The sequence below is a fragment of the Malus domestica genome, chromosome 11, assembly GCF_042453785.1.
Source record: "Malus domestica chromosome 11, GDT2T_hap1".
Taxonomy (NCBI): domain Eukaryota; kingdom Viridiplantae; phylum Streptophyta; class Magnoliopsida; order Rosales; family Rosaceae; genus Malus; species Malus domestica.
In genome coordinates, this window is record NC_091671.1 from 4166579 (window position 1) to 4188965 (window position 22387).

The 22387-nt window shown below is 41.1% G+C and overlaps 2 protein-coding genes across 2 annotated transcripts; both read right to left on the bottom strand.

Moving 5' to 3' along the window:
* Nucleotides 1-1748: 1748 nt before the first annotated feature.
* LOC139189259 (UPF0329 protein ECU02_0060-like) lies at nucleotides 1749-2408 on the bottom strand. The gene is made up of 3 exons (XM_070807850.1): nucleotides 2389-2408; nucleotides 1822-2152; nucleotides 1749-1754 (listed from the first exon to the last, which is right to left on the bottom strand). The coding sequence occupies exons 1-3, from the start codon at nucleotides 2406-2408 to the stop codon at nucleotides 1749-1751; spliced, it is 357 nt and encodes a 118-aa protein (XP_070663951.1).
* Nucleotides 2409-12367: 9959 nt separating this feature from the next.
* On the bottom strand, nucleotides 12368-14363 carry LOC139189260 (uncharacterized). Its single transcript, XM_070807851.1, has 5 exons — nucleotides 14264-14363; nucleotides 13389-13544; nucleotides 13177-13283; nucleotides 12784-13131; nucleotides 12368-12703 (listed from the first exon to the last, which is right to left on the bottom strand). The coding sequence occupies exons 1-5, from the start codon at nucleotides 14361-14363 to the stop codon at nucleotides 12581-12583; spliced, it is 834 nt and encodes a 277-aa protein (XP_070663952.1). The 3' UTR covers nucleotides 12368-12580.
* Nucleotides 14364-22387: the final 8024 nt, after the last annotated feature.

A 22387-nucleotide genomic window follows, 5' to 3' on the forward strand; every position in this document is an offset into this window, starting at 1 on the left:
TGGGCATCCAGTGGGAAGTGTTGTAAATTGTGGGAATGTATGCCCCATGCTAATAGTAAGATTCCCACATGCTTTAGCTAATAGTAAGATAGACTTGGAAATAGTTGTATTATTATTGTTGTATGAATTTTATCAAAAGGCAATGATTTCACTTTGTAAACCTTCACAGATGTGGCTCTATATAAAGAGCACTCCGTGTGTGATCACAATACACAACAAAGAAAAGAAATGAAAGAAATAATATCAGTATCTCTCATTTCCTCTCTTTACCTGCAATCTTTTTGTGTTATAGTTACGAAACTAAACAATGTGATACTTTGAACCCGTTTCGCTCCTGTCCCTACCAAGGATTATCTCTCCAACTTTTGCCTATTTATAACATGTATTGGTTTTTAAGTTTTTGACCGACCTTCTTTCTAGCCTACTGTTTAATTTATTGCGAGCATGATACCTCAAGGTTATTGTCAAATCCCGGCCCGGGCAGCCACCACATCCCAGGCCTGACTCCACCATAGCACGATATTGTCTGCTTTGGGCACACCCTCACGATTTTGTTTCTGAGAACTCACGAGCAACTTCCCAGTGGATCACCCATCCTGGGAATGTTTTGGCCCATTCTCGCTTAACTTTGGAGTTCCTACGGAATCCGAAGCCAGTGAGCTCCCAAAAGGCCTCGTGCTAGGTAAAGATGTGAATATACATATAAGGCTTACATGATCCACTCCCCTGGACGATGTGGGATGTTACAGTTATGACCTGGGTTTGAAGGCTGATATTGATGATGGTGAAGATTATGATGATGTGATTTTTAAGAGCTTAACTATCTTTAATATTTTAAATCACATGTTATAATATTTTTTTCATAGATATAGATAACTGCAATTATAAATTTTTGTATAAAAAAATATCATACATTAATACAAAAGTGTACATAAATAAGGGATTTTGATCAAAAGTTGAAAACCAATAAGATTTCAACTAAAGAACATAGAAAACTAGAGACTGCATCCAAAGTGTTAAAAAAAAAAAAAAATTGAAAGTCATCTTCTTTTCAATCTAGGGTTTATCCTTCAACCTTCAAATGTATTTTTACCGCCACCAACACTGCTTCGATTTGATTTATAAAAATTCCTCCACAAAATCAAATCTAGCCTAAACCCTAATCCTAAACTCTCTTCTATCAGTGTATTGAATCTTCGTTAGATAAATGAATGCATTTTAAACGGGTGAAAGGGGTTTGAATTTGACATGGTTGAATCAATTCTGCACATGAAGTTCGGGTTCTGGATGTATGTTTCTGAAAACAATTCGAACCGTCCTAATAGAGAAAGAAAGACACACACACACATATATATAGAGTAGAAGACATTTGGATAGAAACGGCAGGTGCTCTTAGAAAGAATGAGAATTTAAGTTTAAATATGGGGTGTAGATAGAAAAGCGAGTTGCTCATATAGGGGTTAAATTTAGAACCAATTAAATTCAACACGAGAGATTTTTTAATGTATTTAAAATATAAAACGGTATATCACGTATTATAATACCAATAAAAAAACACTGAAAAATATATAGGCCTAATCGGATAAATGGTCCCCGTGGTCATAAGGTATTCGGATGATAGCCCATGTGGTAAAAAAATTCGGATTTAAACCCCTGTGGTCTAAGTCTGTTAGGATTTATGCCATTCTGTTAAATAATGCTGACGTGGCTGCCAAATGTCTGCCACGTGGCAAAAATAATAATTTTTTTTAAACCTGAATTTTTACAAAAAAAAAGAAAAAAAAAACCCAGATCTGCAGAAGAAGAACAAGCTCCCCCTACCCTCCGCCCGTTCCCCCCCCTCCGGCTGGACTTCTTCTCCTTCTTCTTCTTCTTCCCGCCGGAGACCAGCTCCCCCCCCCCCCCGCCGGAGCCCTCTACCCGCGCGACCCTCCTCCCTCTCCTTCTTCCTTCTTCTTCTTCTTCCCGTCGGAGACGAGCTCCCCCCTCGCCGGTCTCCCCGCGCGACCCTCCTCCCTCTCCCTCTTCCTCTTTCTTCTTCTTCTTCTTCTTCTTCTTCCCGCCGGAGACCAGCTCCCCCCCTCGCCGGAGCCCTCTCCCCGCGCGACCCTCCTCCCTCTCCCTCTTCCTTCTTCTTCTTCTTCTTGCAGATCTGGGTTTTTTTTTTTGTAAAAATTCAGGTTTTTAAAAAAAAAAAAATTATTATTTTTGCCACGTGGCAGACATTTGGCAGCCACGTGGCATATATGTGGCAGGTACATCAGCATTATTTAACAGAAGGGCATAAATCCTAACAGACTTAGACCACATGGGTTTAAATCCTAACAGACTATGACCACAGGGGTTTAAATCCGAATTTTTTTAACACAAGGGCTATCATCTGAATACCTTATGACCACATAGACCATTTATCCGATTACGCCAAAATATATATTGCTTTATTTATGTCAAGTGATTTATCGGCTCGTGTTTCGAAAGTATCTCTTTTTCAACACAATTGAACCAGTGAACGAAGAAGAGCCACGACTAAAGTAAATCTATTCTCCATTACTTATTATGAAAGGAATCTACGCTTTATTTTGCGATACAACTATCCTAATGGAGAAAGAAAGAATGAGAATTTATGCTTAAAGATAAGGTGTGGATAGAAAAGTGAGTTACACGTATAGGGGACACATGTCTAAAACAAAGAAGAATATATCCTCAAATATATATGAGATTATAAGATCATTTTTAATTTTTGAGTTAAAATCTAAAATTTTTTAGTCTAAAAAATTTAGGTTTTAACTTAGAAATAATTTTTTTACTCTAACCATTTTGGGTTAAAATTTTAGCTCCAAATCATTAAAGAATGAATTTAGGTTTTTTTTTTCTCTCTTAAAGGAACTTTTTTAAAAGAAAAAATTATGTATACTGTTCAAATTTAATTTTATGAACATTTTAACTTAAAAATATTTAGATTCTGCCAAATACTGAAAAATCACTAACAGACACCATGAAACTCGTGAAACATTATGAAAGAATATGAAACACATAAAAGAATTTTTTTTAATTACTTTAGCTGTTGGATTTAAATTTGGACCGTTAGAATTTTTTTTTTACCGTTGGATTTCATCAAATTAGATATTTACCGTTGAATTTATAAATATAAAACTAAAAAAAATATACATATATGGTGGACTTGCCTCACTAACCCAATATGAAATTTTGGACTAAATTTGGCCTAGAAATGAGTTTTGAGTTTTAACTCATATTTTCCCCAAAGGTTGGAGCAAGTTGGGGTAAATTTAAAACCTAAAATTTGAGTTTTACTCTAAGGGTTGAAGTAGGTCTAAAGGAAGGGTAAGATTCCTAAAAGCATCTTAGAGAACAAATGAATCAGAAAGTAAGCACATATCTGAAGTAAAAAAGAATATATGATGTTGATATGTGGGCATCTAATGGGGAGTGTTGTAAATTGTGGGAATGTATGCCCCCATGCTAATAGTAAGATTCCCACATGCTTTAGCTAATAGTAAGAAAGACTTGGAAATAGTTGTATTATTATTGTTGTATGAACTTTTCCAAAAGGCAATGATTTCACTTTGTAAACCTTCACAGATGTGGCTCTATATAAAGAGCACTCCGTGTGTGATCACAATACACAACAAAGAAAAGAAATGAAAGAAATAATATCAGTATCTCTCATTTCCTCTCTTTACATGCAATCCTTTTGTGTTATAGTTACGAAACTAAACAATGTGATACTTTGAGCCCGTTTCGCTCCTGTCCCTAGCAAGGATTATCTCTCCAACTTTTGCCTATTTATAACATGTATTGGTTTTTAAGTTTTTGACAAGCCTTCTTTCTAGCCTACTAGTTAATTTATTACGAGCCCGGGCAGCGACCACATCCCGGGCCCAACTCCACCGTAACACGATATTGTCCGCTTTGGGCCCCTACCACACCCTCACGGTTTTGTTTATGGGAACTCACGAGCAACTTCCTAGTGGATCACCCATCATGTGAATGCTCTGGCCCATTCTCGCTCAACTTCGGAGTTCCTATGGAACCCGAAGCCAGTGAGCTCCCAAAAGGCATCGTGCTAGGTAGAGATGAGAATATACATATAAGGCTTACATGATCTACACCTATGGGCGATGTGAGATGTTACAATCCACCCCCTTAGGGGCCCGACGTCCTCATCGGCACACTTCCGGTCAGGGATTGGCTCTGATACCAAATTGTCACATCCCGGCCCAGGCAGCCATCACATCCCGGGCCCGACTCCACCATAGCATGATACTGTCCGCTTTAAGTCCCTACCACACCCTCACGATTTTGTTTCTGGGAACTCACGTGCAACTTCCTAGTGGGTCACCTATCCTATGAATGCTCTGGCTTATTCTCGCTTAACTTCAGAGTTCCTACGGAACCCGAAGCCAGTGAGCTCCCAAAAGACATCGTGCTAGGTAGAGATGAGAATATACATATAAGGCTTACAAGATCCACTCCTATGTGCAATGTGAGATGTTACAATCCACCCCCTTAGGGGCCCGATGTCCTCATCGGCACACTTCCGGTCAGGGATTGGCTCTGATACCAAATTGTCACATCCCGGCCCGGGCAGCCATCATATCCCGGGCCTGACTCCACCATAGCAGGATATTGTCCTCTTTGGGCCCCTACCACACCCTCACGATTTTGTTTCTGAGAACTCACGTGCAACTTCTCAGTGAGTCACCCATCTTGGGAATGCTCTAGCCTATTCTCGCTTAACTTCGGAGTTCTTACGGAACCCGAAGCCAGTGAGCTCCCAAAAAGCCTCGTGCTAGGTAGAGATGTGAATATACATATAAGGCTTACATGATCCACTCTCCTGGACGATGTGGGATGTTACAGTTATGGCCTGGGTTTGAAGGCTGATATTGATGATGGTGAAGATTATGATGATGTGATTTTTAAAAGCTTAACTATCTTTAATATTTTAAATCACATGTTATAATATTTTTTTCATAAATATAAATAATTGCTGTTTGTACCATACTTGACTAATCCCGAAACTACTGAGCACCGGTCAACGTTATACCGTCAATGACTCAGAAGAGCTTCCCTTCAACCAGGAGGCCAATCACAATGCGACACGTGTCGACATCAGAAGCCAATCACAGCGCAACAAGTGTCAACATAGAAGCCAATCACAACACGACACGTGTCAATGTCAGAACAAAACTAGAAACTCTCTTCTATAAATAAGGATCATTCTCCCACAATAATCTCTAATGTCATTTTGTAATAAACTATTCACTAGAACTCACAAAAGGAGAGCTTGAACCTATGTATTTGTGTAAACCCTTCACAATTAATGAGAACTCCCCTACTCCGTGGACGTAGCCAATCTGGGTGAACCACGTATATCTTGTGTTTGCTTATCTATCTCTATTCATTTACATACTTATCCTCACTAGTGACCGAAGCAACCAAGCGAAGGTCACAAAAGCTGACACTTTTTGTTGTACCAAAGTCCTCACTGATTTTGTGCATCAACATTTGGCGCCGTCTGTGGGAACGACACTTATTCCCACTATCTTCAGCTTTGTCAAGCTGGTTTCCACCGCTTGTACACTTTTTTTTTGCCAAGCATCTCTCTCCGACATGGGGAGCGAAAGAAGCCATAGCACATAGAATGACACCCCCCTTGGACCTAGTATGAAGCAACGAAAGCAGGAAGAAAATAGAGTTACTCTTCAAGCTAAAGTCGATGAGCTAGAGGTTCAGAACAACAAGATAGCGATGAAGAATGAGGTCCTCCAGGAACAATATGAAAAGCTTTTCGAGATGCTTCACAAGGCTAGGCATGCTCAAACACACAAGCTCGTCGCCCCTGTTGAGGTCAACAATCATCTGAATGCCCCCCAACACGGAGGGTCACCGATATCCAACACGGACATCCCTGATAGGGATCGAGCTACACATCAATGTGATAATCAACAAGAGACTTCTCTCAACCCAGCTGCTTCAACCCGAAGCAGAAGAAGTAGAGGAAAGCACCTCTTCACAGAGGGAGTGGAAGGATCAAAAGCCGTCTATCGCGATTGTCGAGATTTCCTAAAGCAACGTCGAGAGAATCTCATCCACATAAGCTCGAAGATCAATGACCCAAGAGTTTCTGAAAGACTCGGTCCTCTTCCACGACCCAGGCCAGCAGCCAATCTAGGGAATGGGCAACAAGTCCCAGAAGAACATGAAGGTACAGGGGACTCGGAAATATTCCGACATACTTACTCTAGGAGTCAGTGTGGCGAGTCCAAGGAAAAATCACGCTATCTTGATCAAACTTTCTTACTTACAAGAGGCGATGAGGACTTACGGAAGAAAACTTCAGTGGGGCACGACTCCACTCAAGACCCCTTTGTCCTACAGCTCCTGGAAGAAGTAAACAAGTTGAAGGCTGAACGTCAAGCCGAGATACCTGACTGGAACCAACCCAGGCCTGGCCCCCTCACAAGAAGGATCCTCAACACCCCCCTCCAAGCAAAGACAAAGCAGAAGCTTGACTTACAACTCTATACTGGAAGGGAAGACCCGATTGAACACCTTAACCTCTTTGAGTCTACCATGGTATACTGGAGACACACCGACGAAGAACGGTGCCTTCTCTTCCTCTCCACTCTCTCTGGCGGAGCTTTAAACTGGTATTGTCGTCTTTCACCTGAGACAGTAGACTTATTTGAAGAGTTGAGGAAGCTGTTTGTCTCTCAACACATCTTCCAGACCGATCGCTTGCATTTTGCAGATGACTTGTACACTATTCGCCAGAAGCCGGACAAGTCATTACGAAAGTAGGCTGGTCGCTTCAACCATGAGTATTTTCGCTGCGCTGAGGAAGATGACAAAACCGCCCTCAAGGCCTTCATGGCAGGCTTACGTGACTGTTTCTTCAAGTACATGATCAATGCCAACACTTGGAAGACTTACTCTGAGGTGATGGCACAAGCTTACAACCATGCCTCCGCCAAGGCAAGGACATATCAAGGGAAACCCCCTACAGTCACCCCTTATCAACAAGTAGGGAGTGGAGGCCAGATCCAACAGAATGAGAAGACCTCAACCTTCCAAATGGTAGCAGCACACCCCCTGCCTCATTTAATACTTCGCTAAGTCAGCAGACATATCAATCCCAGGGCAAAAGGAAAGATTTCCATCCTCACCAATCTCATTTTAATAAAAAGAATAAGGGGCACTATCGCGATAACTCAGGATATCGTCACAATAACGCCCGTCCCCAGGCAGTCAATGCAGTGGGCCAATCACGTGTCAAGACAGGCCCTACCCCGAGGTATGAGACATACACACCTTTGAACGCTACATGCGCGGCCATCTACCCCAGTATAGCTCATTTGATACCAAAACCAAAGCCAAGACAGCCAGATTACAAGTCCACGAAGAACACATGCATGTTTTGTTGCTACCACGAGTATAATGGCCATGATGGCGAGAAATGCATCATCCTCCGTGATCATATTGAAGCTTTGGCCCGTGAAGGAAAAAATTGATCAGTTTCTCCTTCACCCTCCAAGGGATAACCGTAACCAACGCCAGGTGAATGTGATATATTCCATAAGCGGTGGCACACCCATGTCTGAATCTTCCAATAGGACCATGAAAAATAGTGAACGAACTTTGAGACCTGGCCATCAAGTGTTTCACGTGGAAGACATCAGGGGAGGCAAGTATCAAAAGCCTAACTGGGATTCAATATGTTTCTACCCCGAGGAAGAAAGAGGTATCATCTACCCTCACAACGACCCGCTGATCGTGGAGGCTCACATAGCAAATTTTGATGTGAAACGAATCCTGATAGACACAGGTGCTTCAGTCAATATCATGTTTGCTGAAGCTTTCAAGGCACTTAATGTAGCTGAACACTTGCTCGATCGCTCGATTTCTCCTCTGATAAGCTTCTCTGGCGATATCGTACAACCTTTAGGGAGTATACATTTACCCCTCACCATTGGTACAGGCCCCTACACAACTACTATTACCACTAACTTCCTAGTAGTCAATTGCCCGACGGAATACAATGTCATCTTTGGGTGCACATGCATCAATGATCTTAAGGCCATGGTATCCACACATATGTTGTTGATGAAGTTTCCAACCCCTTTCGGCAATGGATACATCAGGGGAGATCAACTTAGTGCTCGATCATGTTACAACACTTCAGTTAAGCAACAACACCTGCATGTCCCCAATGAGACCCTATTTATACATAACCAAGTAGTAAAGACCAGTCCAGATGAAGCCAACATGGATCTTCATGATGGCAACAGTCAACCCGACGACCCTCGAGATGACTCCTTCACCCAGCAAGCACAACCCGCTGAAGAGTTAGAGAATGTCTCTATCTCCAAAGACCATCTAGATCGCATGGTGAAGATTGGCACCACTTTGTCACCACCCCTTCGGTTGTCGTTGATCTCCTTTTTGCAAGAGAACGCCGAGGTCTTCGCTTGGTCATATAAAGATATACCGGGCATCTCTCCCGATATCATCTGTCACCGCTTGAGTATTGATCCCAAGACCAAACCAGTAAAACAGAAGCGAAGATCTTATGATGTTGAACGATACGAGGCGATGAAAGCAGAAGTTGAAAAACTCAAGGACATAGGCTTCGTCCGTGAAGTCAATTACCTAACATAGGTAGCAAATGTTGTCCTTGTTAAGAAAAATCCGACCAAGGAAAGTCTTTTGCTTCAAAAGGTCTTGTGGAGAATGTGTGTCGACTACACCGACCTAAACAAAGGATGCCCGAAGGATAGTTTCCCTCTTCCTCTCATTGATAGACTTATAGACTCTACGGTAGGGTGTGAGCTCTTGAGCTTCATGGACGCTTATTCAGGATACAACCAAATCCTCATGAACCCCTCAGACCAAGAACACATAGCCTTCACTACTGACAGATGACTATATTGCTACAAAGTTATGCCCTTCGGTCTAAAGAATGCAGGTGCAACTTATCAGAGGCTAGCTAATTCAATGTTTACTGAACAAATCGGGAAGAGCATGGAAGTTTATGTTGACGATATGTTAGTCAAGAGCAAACATGCCGACCAGCATATCACCAACCTATATGTAACCTTCACCATTATGAAGAGGTATCGAATGAGGTTGAACCCCAACAAATGTGCCTTCGGCGTGGGCTTTGGAAAATTCTTAGGCTTCATGATTAGCCAACGAGGCATTGAAGCTAACCCCGAAAAGATCAAAGCAATCCTCGACATGAAAGAGCCAGTAACTTCAAAAGACATCCAAAGCCTTACTGGCAATGTGGCAGCCTTAACCAGATTCATCTCTAAGGCCACATACAGATGTGCTCCTTTCTTCAAAGCACTCAAGGGAAATAAGAAGTACATTACATGGACGGAGGAATGTGCCATGGCATTCAGGAACCTCAAAGAGTACATGAGTAAAGCCCATCTGCTCTCCAAACCAGAAGTTGGTGACTCTCATTATCTATCTATCGGTTTCGGCCTCAGCAGTCAGTTCTGTTCTTATTCGAAAGGACAGTGGTGTCGAACGGCCCGTCTACTACGCTAGCAAGGCCCTACAAGATGCGGAGACACGATACTCCAACATTGAGAAATTAGCTCTAGCATTGGTCATGTCTGCTCGAAAACTTCACCCTTATTTCCAAGCACACGTCATCATCGTGCTTACCAATCACCCTCTTCGACAGATACTCCAAAGCCCTGACACGTCTGGGCGAATGATCAAATGGGCGATAGCATTGGGTGAGTTTGACATTTCCTACCAACCAAAACCAGCCGAAAAGGGTCAAGCAGTAGCAGATTTCATCGCCAACTTTACATATCATGTTGACATTGCTTCTACACTTGAAGCAGTAGCTTCATTACCATCGGAAGCTCAGAAGATAGAATCAACAACCCCAGCATGGAATCTGTATGTTAATGGCTCATCCAACCAACAGGGTTGCGGAGCAGGATTAATCCTCATTACCCCCGACAAAGTGGCGATAGAATACGCTATTCGTTTCAAATTCAAGGCATCGAACAACGAGGCCGAATACGAAGCCCTTCTAGCAGGCTTACGTTTGGCCAAGCACCTTGGGGTTAAACAAATTGATATCTTCAGTGACTCCCAATTAGTGGTCAACCAAGTCACGAACAACTTTGATGCTAAGGATAGCTCCATGGCAGCATATTTTGCGCAAACACGACTTTTGCTCAAGCACTTCCACTACCAGATCACCCAGGTTCCTCGAGCGACAAACAGTCATGCAGACGCTTTGGCTCGCCTCACCTCGGCAGTGGAAGACAAGATTGGGAGAAAAATTCATGTTAAATTATTGGCAGCACCAAGCACCATGGTCGCAGAAGTGTGCAATTTACAACAAGGAGATAGTTGGATCACCCCAATTTATAAATTCCTCGCTCATGGCACCCTCCCAAATGACAAAGTCCAAGCTAAGCAGATTCGATACAAGTTTGCCCGTTACCTGATCATTAATGACCAACTCTACAAGCGCGGTTTTACCCTGCCATACCTAAGATGCCTTACACCTGCGGAGGCAGAAATTGTCCTTCAGGAAATATATGAAAGAGTCTGTGGAGATCATGCTGGGTCTCGATCCCTAGCACACAAGACTTTTCGCCAAGGATACTATTGGCCAACACTCCACCAAGATGCCATCAGAATATCTCGCTCATGTGATAAGTGTCAACGTTACGCAACTATCCCTCACTCCCCTCCCGAGTCGCTCACTCCTATGATCAGCCCTTGGCCCTTCGCCCAATGGGGACTTGATTTGATCGGCCCAATGCCTGTAGGGAAAGGCAAGGTCCGCTATGCAATCGTTGCAGTTGACTACTTCACAAAGTGGGCTGAAGTAGAACCCTTGGCAACCATTACTGAGGCAAAAATAGAAGACTTTGTATGGAAGAACATCCTCTGCAGATTTGGCATTCCCAATGCGATAGTCACGGACAATGGGCGGCAGTTCGACAACAAGAAGTTCAGGATGTTCTGCTCTAAGTTCAACATCAACTTATGTTTTGCCTCTCCAGCCCATCCCCAGTCTAATGGACAAGTCGAGGCCGTTAACAAAATAATCAAGTGCACTCTGAAAACTAGCTTGGACAAAGCTAAAGGTTGTTGGCCAGAATTCGTACCCCAAGTTCTTTGGTCATACCGCACTTCATATCGAACTTCCACAGGAGAAACTCAATTCTCACTTGCTTTTGGTACAGAAGCAGTTGTCCCGGTTAAGCTTGAGCAAGCAACATACCGAATCCAGAACTACATGCAGAGTGAGAACGACAAACAACTCACCCTCAACCTGGATCTAGTCGAGGAACACAGAAATCAGGCTCACCTGAGGAATGTCGCCTACAAGCAGCGCATCTCCAACTACTATGACTCAGGGGTCAAACCTCACTCTTTCAAAGTGGGAGACTGGCTACTGAAGAAAAGATTACTCTGTGATAGAGTCCCGAGTGAAGGAACACTCAGTCCTAACTGGGACGGACTGTTCGAGGTCGTCGGCATCACCCGCCATGGCTCCTACAAGCTCAAAAGCTCCGACGGTAAGACCCTTGGCCATCCATGGAATGCTGACCACTTGAAGTACTATTATAAATAAACTCACATTGTACAAGTGTTAAGCTACAGCCGTTCGGCATCCTATGTAACAAAGACCATTTGGTATGAATTCAATAAAGAGGTGATTTAGCCAACTCGGCCCTAAACTCTTTTACATTCTGAGCAATGAAACACTCAAGTGTTGAAGCTTCAACGCAAATGTTTCCAATACAAAATAAAATCTAAGTATGTGTCAACAAGACTATACAAAGGATCTATGCAAACATAGCCAAACATTCATCAATGATAGGGCAAACACTTGAAGCTTGATAATACAAACACTTGCTTGATAATGCAAACACTCATAAACATGCAAAACAAAAAAAACTCTCAGGCTTATAACATGGCACATGCCATACAAACAACAAACTAGTGCAGGTAGAGTACATGCAGAAAGTGAAAACACTTCTAGTCATCCTTATCTGAGGTTGAACCCTTGATCATATCACTCTGAGTCCTACCGCCATTTTCTGCATCTCCAAACTCATCATCACCCGGATGACTTTGCTCATCAGCACTAGCCTCATCGCCAGACTCATTTGCACTGCTAGAATAAACTGCAAGGTCGAAAATTTCACCTTTTCGATGATGCTCATCTATTTCTTCACGGTATTTTCGAAGAACGCTTCCATCATCATAACGATCAAGGACGGCCATCCACTTCTTTTTTTTCAAAGTGAACTTCCCGGATACAGCAAGGTCTAAGGACATGGAGAAAGGCCTGGGAACCCAAGAACTCCTTCACAGCAGCTTCATTCTCAGTCGGGATACTACTCTTCAACTCAGAAACCTCAACCAAGGCACTATCCAACTCCCCTTTAACCTTGGAAACCTCGAGCATAGTTGTCTCCAACTGTTTCTTAGTCGCCTCCAACTGTACCTTAAGTCTCAAGTTCTCACCATTCCGCCTCTTCAAACTCTCAAAATGTTGATCCTTGACTTAGATGGCCTCAGCCAAAGCTTTGCTCGTCTTCCTGGCATCATTCACAAGCTGCTTATTCTCTTTCAATTTCACCTTGCACCGCTCAGCCTCTCGCAGTCTGTCATGATACTCAGCCATGACCTGCATGACAAGACGATCATCGTTACTAAAATAATGCTAATAAAGAGGAGAAAACAAGGAAATGACAAAGTAATACTCACATATGAAGACAGCTTCAACATCCGGTCGCAATCCGATTCATCTTTAGCTAAGGGCTCTCCGAGCTCATCAAAAGTGAATCGATGCCCTGCCAGGCAATTGTTGATATACCCAAAGTCCTTTGGCCGCATGGCAACCTTCAAATCCTTCCAAGGGACACTGCCAACCTCTTCCTTATCTTTACCCTCGCTGCTAGAACTAGGATCACCTTTCTGCCCAATGTGCTCCCTAACTGGAGGAAAGATGGGATTAATAGTAGGAAGAGGAGGCAGCAATCGCCTATCTTCCCCGACAACTATGGCAGCAGCACATCCAATGACCTCAGCTTCAGCTTTCTTCGAGGTAGCCACCTTGAGAACTTCTTCTCAAGACTTAGTTTTAATGATTGGTCTCACTCGGTGCTTGCGAGCTTCCTTGTGAAACAGGATGTCTTCTGAATGAACTAACATGGGCACTCTCATTTTCTTGGTGCTAGTCTCCACTTTCTTACCCACCTTCTCCACTGAACAAGGAAAATCAAAGTAAAGAATACCACATTATATATCTATAACAAAAAAAAAAAAAAAAAAAAGGGAAGAACAAGGATCAAGTGAAGGATACAACTTACTCGCTCGTCTCTGGCACTCGGAAACTAAGGGCTGGAAACCGTACTTTCGAAACAAGGGTCGTAGCTTACCCAAGTGTCTATCTTCTTTGGGCACCCTCAGCACTTTCTCTACATCAGCTAGCTCATGTCCGGAGAGTTTGATGGTGCCTCGTGTCACTGCATGAAGAAAAATCTTAGAAGCAAGAGAAAATCACAACAATAGCAAATAATGAGAAAATGGATACATTACAACCTACAGTCTGGAAGTGAGTAGGAACACGTCGCTCAGGCGTGACACCCTTAGCATGCTTCCAATCATTATAAAGAAAGCACCAACATTTCTTCCATGTGCAGTACGCCTTTCTCTTATCAGAGATAACACGCTCTCTCTCGCTCTGACATGCACATTCGGCATAACCAGTACATGCTTTCACCGGGCGCATCTTATAACAGTCGCGCCACTGATGGAAGGAATGCTTATCTAATCCACACTTCATCCAAATAATATAAAACCCGATCAAGGTATCCCAGAAACCAGGGTTGAGTTGTCCAGGTGCATAACCAATAAAAGACAGCATCCGTTGCAACCACGGATGCAAAGGTAAATTTACCCCCAAGGTCACTAATGTCTGGGTGACCCTTGGGCGGCTCAGAAGGTAATTCTTCACAACGCACCAAACTTATTCCTACACTACGGGGGATACTACATGATCGCCTTAGGGCCTCAAGATACTTTTTGCTATCTAACAAGTTATTTTCTAAATGGTCCGCTGTGAACACAGAGCGAAATATGGGTATGGCGTCACAAACAACCCCCTCACCCATTAGCATGGAGGAATAACCAATATTGACTAAGGTTTGACAATTGTGAGGATCATCCAACGTTTTTTTCATACCAGACTCTAACAAAGGCCATGAAGACCCTGACATGGCAGGCTCAAACCTAGAGCTAGAGCTAGGGGAGCCCTCATCACTAAGACTTCCAGACTCCGACATCTACAACAAACAGAAACAAACTCTATCACTACATGAAGGATCAAAACATAAGGAATCTCATAGGGCATGAAGAAAAACTCAACTAGTTCATTATGTTCTTAACAAAATACATGAACACTCAAACAATTCAACAAGAATGAAAACATCCGATCTAGTGGAGAAGACTACTAACCTGAAGATGGTACAACAAAGCAATGCCAGAATCCCTCTCAAGTAAAGAGCACTTTGTCTTAAAAAATCACTACAAGATGAGCAAATGAAGGTAAGGTAAAGAATGGAAACTTACTCTTCTCATATATAGTTCAACATGGCTATTGACATTCAAAATTCAAATTCAAACCATGAGAAAGCCTCACATGAAAAATCTTCAAACTTCTAACACTAGGGAGTTCCAAATTTCAAATATTTCAATTCCCCCCTTCAAAAAAAAAAAAATCCGAAAAAAAAAGGGAAGGGGGAACACAGCAACTTCATCAATGGGATTCAACTACCAATCTCAAAAACTTCGCACTATCTTCATCAAGATAGTGCGAAGCACAATCAATTTATGGTACCAACAAAAGCTTCATCAATAGAGGACAACTATCAATCTCAAAAGCTTCGCATTATCTTCATCAAGATAGTGTGAAGCAAAATCAATTTATGGTGCCAACAAAAGCTTCATCAATGGAGGACAACTATCAATCTCAAAAGCTTCGCACTAACTTCATCAAGATAGTGTGAAGCAAAATCAATTTATGGTGCCAACAAAAGCTTCATCAATGGAGGACAAATATCAATCTCAAAAGCTTCGCACTATCTTCATCAAGATAGTGTGAAGCAAAATCAATTTATGTTGCCAACAAAAACTTCATCAATGGAGGACAAATATCAATCTCAAAAGCTTCGCACTATCTTCATCAAGATAGTGTGAAACAAAATCAATTTATGGTGCTAACAAAAGCTTCATCAATGGAGGACAAATATCAATCTCAAAAGCTTCGCACTATCTTCATCAAGATAGTGTGAAGCAAAATCAATTTATGGTACCAACAAAAGCTTCACCTATAAAGCTTCAACCCCAAAGCTTCACCTATAAAGCTTTAACACCAAAAGCTTCACCTATAAAGCTTCAACCCTTCAACACCAAAGCTTCACCTATAAAGCTTCAACCCTTCAACACCAAAGCTTCACCTATCAAGCTTCAACCCCAAAGCTTCACCTACAATACAAAATTTCAACACCAAAACATATAAAAGCTTCACACACTCTTCATCAAGATAGTGCAAAGCTAATTCAAGTTTTGTGTCCTAAAAATAGCTTTAACTAGTCACGCTATATACCCAAACAAAAATCTATAGTCAATAAACCTTACCTATTAAACTATTTTCCAAACACAAAACCTTGTGGCAAATAAACAAATTTTGTTCACAAAAACAAGATTCTCTTGAACTTGTACAACAACACATGAGTAAGCACAAACATTTTTTTGTTTTACATCCGCAATATCCCTATCATAAACAGACATACAATTATATAAAATCCAACCCAAGCAGCCTTTTTCTCCCTCTCCCTCTTCCGCCTCTTTCGATCTATCAAATTTCTGCAACTCCTGCTCTTCCTCAGTGGAGCTGAATTTTGGACATCTTATAGTTCTTGAGCAGATGAACAACTTTCACGAAGGAAATGTTTCTATTTGAGCGACGGAAGTTAGAGTATTGAAGCTCCAAACATGACAATCAGATTTCTGCAAGCTTCAAAGCTGCTGCGGTGTTTCGAAGATCTGGAAGTATTCAACCGTTAGTTTGTTCTGAATTTTTGATATGTTATGGAAGAGATGATGAGAAACAACTTTGATGAAGAAAGTATGTTGATCTGAACAAGAGAAAATGAAGTTTCGAAGCTCACAATAAGTCTGACGGGTTAACAGAAAAATGATGAACAGTCACTCATCATACCTGAATATCTGGAGTTGTACTACTCCGACGGATCTCAAATTTGGATATGTTGTAGTTCACAAGGTGAGGAACAACTTCGATGAAGAAAGTATGTTGATCTGAACAAGAGAACATGAAGTTTCAAAGCTCACAATAAGTCTGACGGGTTAACAGAAAAATGATGAACAGTCACTCATCATACCTGAATATCTGGAGTTGTACTACTCCGATGGATCTCAAATTTGGATATGTTGTAGTTCACAAGCTAAGAAACAATTTTCATGAAGACAACCTTGTGATTTGAGCTACAGAGAATGGTGTTATATTGAAGAGCTATCGCTCCCTCTACGTTAACTCCCTCCTTCACTTCCTTGGCTGAAAACAAATGAGCAGTTTTGGACTACACAAAAATTTTGGGCCCTCGCAAAGCTAAAACCAGCTTGAAATATTTTTGGATAAGGCATAAATGAAGGTGTGACATCAAAACAAGGCTTCGTTACTTTGACAAATTAGTAGCAAGCAAGACACCTCATTCGGTAACTCTCCTCGTCTGAAGACTTGGGGGACTCCCACCATATGCTATACTCGGAAGTCTCACAACCACTCAGTGACTTGGATTTTTCAAGTCTCCAACCGAGAAGTTTTCCTCACTCGGGAAATTAAGGGAACACTACCTCAAACTACATGCTTCACTCACAAAGCTTCAACAAAAGAAAAAATTTAGAGAACTTTCTGAAGAAGGCTTTGGTGTACTTAACACAATACGTTGAAATGAAGCAAATCTTATTTATTAATATTTTCGATAAGCTACAAATATGTACATATACATGAGTCAAAATAAACAAACAAGAGGGAGCCTTCACAAAGGTTGCTTAGGGGAAGTCTCAGCAGTCGGTAGAGCCCCAAAAGGAGAAAGCACCAGAGGGTGGTTATCTGGAGCCTCAGTACTGGACAAAACCCCAGAAGGAGGAGGCATTGGAGGTTGATCATTTGGAGCTTCATTATGCGGTACAGCCCCAGAAGACGAAGGCAATAAATGCCTTTGGAACAAACCCACAAACCTTTGATGATCAAGTAAAGCCTGACCATCAGATTCCTGCATCTGGTCAAGCTTCCTCTTCATGTTTGTAGCATAGTCATGCGCGAGTCTGTGCAACTGTTTATTCTCATGCTTGAGCCATCTAATCTCTTGTTTGAGACTTATCACTTCAGCCGCCAATGATTCAACTTGGCGGGTTCGAGAAAATAGGCGTTGGGCCATATTAGACATAGAACCTGCACACTGAACACTCAGAGCCAGAGAATCCTTAACAGCCAACTCATCAGACCGTTTGGAAAGTAGTCTGTTATCTTTGGGAGTGAGAAGGTTCCTGGCCACCACCGCAGCAGTCATATCATTCTTTATCACGAAATCCACAACGGTAAGAAGACCAGTAGGGGATAAGAAGGATGGGCACCATATGTTGTTTGGAGAAGGCGTGGTTGCCTTTTCAACAAGGTTCAAATCAAAACGACGTTCGGATGGGCCAGACATTTTCAAAGGTGTTGAAGAGAGAAGAGGTTGGACAAATTAAGATCTTAGAAGTGCAAGAATGAAGCTTCTACTGGTGGAGATTCAAGTGTGTTTTGGAACTTAATGTCAACCTCTATAAAAATCTGCACTCGACGGAGCTTCAGAAATCGAAGAGGCGCCTGCCTAGAAATCGAAGAGGCGTTTGCTTTCTCAAAAGTTGGGCTGCTCAGAGACCACGAGGGCCGATCTCAGAAATCGAAGAGGCACCAGTTTTTTCAGCTTTGTCAGCATCACATGCACACTCAGCTTTGCTGAAATTACGGGCATTCTGTTGAAGATTTCTGGTGAAGTAGAAAGGACGTGAATCTTACTGTTCAATCATCCACTCTCTACACGCAACATCAACTCCTCGGGTACCATATATAACTTTGCCAAAGATCTCTGACAAAGTTTAGGCACAAGAATTTCGAAGTTCCAGCTACCCTACTATTACCCACAAGGGTAAAAGAACAGCACCATTGCTTGACAACTGGAAAGTCCCTATGTGTGTCGACCTCCGTGTTCCGTGGCAAGACAGACTGGCAAGAACGTCCAACCTTTACTCACATTCGAGAAAAGACTCCCAACAGGATTACTTTCTTAAAAACCGAAGCGGCACCGCTTTCCGAATCTCGAGAGTCAGATCCCCGACGGGATTGCTTGTTCGAAAACCGAAGAGGCACAACTCTCAGAACTTCGAGAGCCAGATTTCCTTAGAAAAAGTTTGTCTGTAATCTTCACACGCAACATCAGCTTTCCAGATACCACATACCACTTTTTCAAAGTGCTCTGACAAAGTTAAAACACGTGAAACTGGCAGCTCCTACTATATTGTTGTGACCAAGAAGGGTAAGGGAATAGCATTACTACTTGCTATTAGGAAATCCCTATATATGTCGACCTCCCTCCTTCACGGACAGGCAAACCTGCAAAAATGCTCAACCCTTTCTCACATTTGAGAAGACACCCTCAACATAACCTCTCGAAATACTTAGCTTTATTTCCCCCCGATAATACCTCAGCAAATAAGCCACACCAAGAACAAGAGTATCTCATATCATCAGGGTCGAAAGCAAGAGTATCCCATATCATGCTTTCTCCCTGTCCTTGTCCACACTTGCAGGACAAGGAGAAAGAGAGCAGTCGGTCGAAACCTGAAATCAAACCTCCAATCTGGAACTGACTGTCTGGGACCTTTGCCTGGTTGCTTACTTAGCATTGCTCTCGAGTACTCATCCTCAATTGCTGTCAAGGTCATGAATTCCTCCGGTAAATACCTCATGACAGTTGATCAGATAGTGGCTCTTTACACTGAAGCTGTCAAGCGTAGATGAGTCACTATGAAGGAATGTTCTGAATGACCATTTAAATGCAAAGGTTGCACACCACTTCTGCCATGCAAAAGATTGAAGCAGAAGGTTCAACGATGAGCTGAAACAGATCACTACAACACGACACCTTTCCATACCACATTCATTATTCTGTCAACAGCAAGAGTATCCCATATCATCAGGGTTGATCATACTCTAGATTTGATGGACTTATTTTGACCCTCAAATTCTTGAGTCGACTCACTAAGGCGTCGTGAACTGCACGTGCCGATTCACCACTCTTGAATCAAATCCTTAAAGATCAAGCCACCAACGGTCCTTGAAGATATCACAAGCCCGATTCAAGATCAAGTGTCTACCACCCTGAATCAAATCCGGCCTAGTTCAAGAATAAGCCTGTGGAAAGTTACTTCTTCAAAAGCAAAAGTATTTCATATCATCTCTTCTCCATTTGCTTCTTCTTATCCTTGGTGTTATTTACGACACAAGGAGAAGGAGAACAATCAACAGGAAGCCGAAGTCGAACCTTTGATCCAGGTTGCTTGCTTGTAAGTCTGATTGCTTACCTTGTCTGTTACCTCATTCGACAAATCTCCTAGCTCGACGACTTGGGGGACTCCTACTATAGGGTTTGTATCGCACTTGACCAAGCCTGAAACTACAAGTAAGCTTCAAGTGAAATTGATACATTACCTTGTGCATCTTCATCGGTTAAAGATACCACCCTTGGATGGAGGAAAAAGACTTCCAGAGAATATGCCACATCTACATATGAGACAGATAAGGCACGTGAAAATGATACCACACTTCGGTACTTAGAAGTTTCGTGATTACTCAATGGCTTGGATCTTGCAAGTCCCCAACCGAGGAGCTTCCCTCACTCGGGAACTTAGGGGAGCACTGTTTGTACCATTCTTGACCAATCCTGAAACTACTGAGCATCGGTCAACGTTATATCGTCAAGGACCCAGAAGAGCTTCCCTTCAACCAGTAGGCCAATCACAATGCGACACGTGTCGACATCAGAAGCCAATCACAGCGCGACACGTGTCAACATCAGAAGCCAATCACAACACAACACGTGTCAATGTCAGAACAAAACTAGAAACTCTCTTCTATAAATAGGGATCATTCTCCCACAATAATCTCTAATGTCATTTTGTAATAAACTATTCACTAGAACTCACAAAAGGAGAGCTTGAACCTATGTATTTGTGTAAACCCTTCACAATTAATGAGAACTCCCCTACTTCGTGGACGTAGCCAATTTGGGCGAACCACGTATATCTTGTGTTTGCTTCTCTGTCTCTATTCATTTACATACTTATCCTCACTAGTGACCGAAGCAACCAAGCAAAGGTCACAAAACCTGACACTTTATGTTGTACCAAAGTCCTCACTGATTTTGTGCATCAACAACTGCAATTATAATTTTTTGTATAAAAAAAGTCATACATTAATGCAAAAGTGTACATAAATAAGGGATTTTGATCAAAAGTTGAAAACCAATAAGATTTTAACTAAAGAACATTGAAAACTAGAGACTACATCCAAAGTGTTAAAAAAAAAAATTTGAAAGTCATCTTCTTTTCAATCTAGGGTTTATCCTTCAACCTTCTAATGTATTTTTACTGCCACCAACACTGCTTCGATTTGATTTATAAAAATTCCTCCACAAAATCAAATCTAGCCTAAACCCTAATCCTAAACTCTCTTCTATCAGTGTATTGAATCTTCGTTAGATAAATGAATGCATTTTAAACTGGTGAAAGGGGTTTGAATTTGACATGGTTGAATCAATTCTGCACATGAAGTTCGGGTTCTGGATGTATGTTTCTGAAAACAATTCGAACCGTCCTAATAGACAAAGAAAGACACACACACACATATATATAGAGTAGAAGACATTTGGATAGAAACCGCAGGTGCTCTTAGAAAGAATGAGAATTTAAGTTTAAATATGGGGTGTAGATAGAAAAGCGATTTGCTCGTATAGGGGTTAAATTTAGAACCAACTAAATTTAACACGAGAGATTTTTCAATGTATTTAAAATACAAAACGGTATATCACGAATCATAATATAAATAAAAAAGCACTGAAAAATATATATTGCTTTATATATGTCAAGTGATTTATTGGCTCGTGTTTTGGAAATATCTCTTTTTCAACACAATTAATTGAACCAGTGAACGAAGAAGAGCCACGACTAAAGTAAATCTATTCTCCATTACTTATTCTGAAAGGAATCTACGCTCTATTTTGCGATCCAACTGTCCTAATGGAGAAAGCAAGAATGAGAATTTAAGCTTAAAGATAAGGTGTGGATAGAAAAGTGAGTTACTCGTATAGGGGACGCATGTCTAAAACAAAGAAGAATACATCCTCAAATATATATGAGATTATAAGATCATCTTTAATTTTTGGGTTAAAATCTAAAATTTTTTAGTCTAAAAAATTTAGGTTTTAATTCAGAAATAATTTTTTTACTCCAACCATTTTGGGTTATAATTTTAGCTCCAAATCATTAAAGAATGAATTTAGGCTTCTATTTTTTTTCTTAAAGTAACTTTTTTAAAAGAAAAAATTATGTAGACTATTCAAATTTAATTTTATGAACATTTTTTTAACTTAAAAATATTTAGATTCTGATAAATATTGAAAAATCACTAACTGACACCATGAAACTCTTGAAACACTATGAAAGAATATGAAACACATAAAAGAATTTTTTTTAATTACTTTAGCCGTTAGATTTTTTTTTACCGTTGGATTTCATCAAATTAAATATTTACCGTTGAATTCAATGAATTTTTAAATATAAAACTAAAAAAATATACATATATGGTGGACCTGTCTCACTAACCCAAGATGGAATTTTGGGCTAAATTTGGCTTAGAAATGAGTTTTGAGTTTTAACTCATATTTGCCCCAAAGGTTGGAGCAAGTTGGGGTAAATTTAAAACCTAAAATTTGAGTTTTACTCTAAGGGTTGAAGTAGGTCTAAAGGAAGGGTAAGATTCCTAAAAGCATCTTAGAGAACAAATGAATCAGAAAGTAAGCACATATCTAAAGTAAAAAAGAATATATACTCAATTATATGAACAATACTATATTTATTATCTATTTGTATCATTTTTTGTATCATTTCTCTAATAAAAGTAGGGTCCGTCAACGCATTTATGTCTCACTTCTATTAGAGAAATAGTACAAATAATACTCCAAAT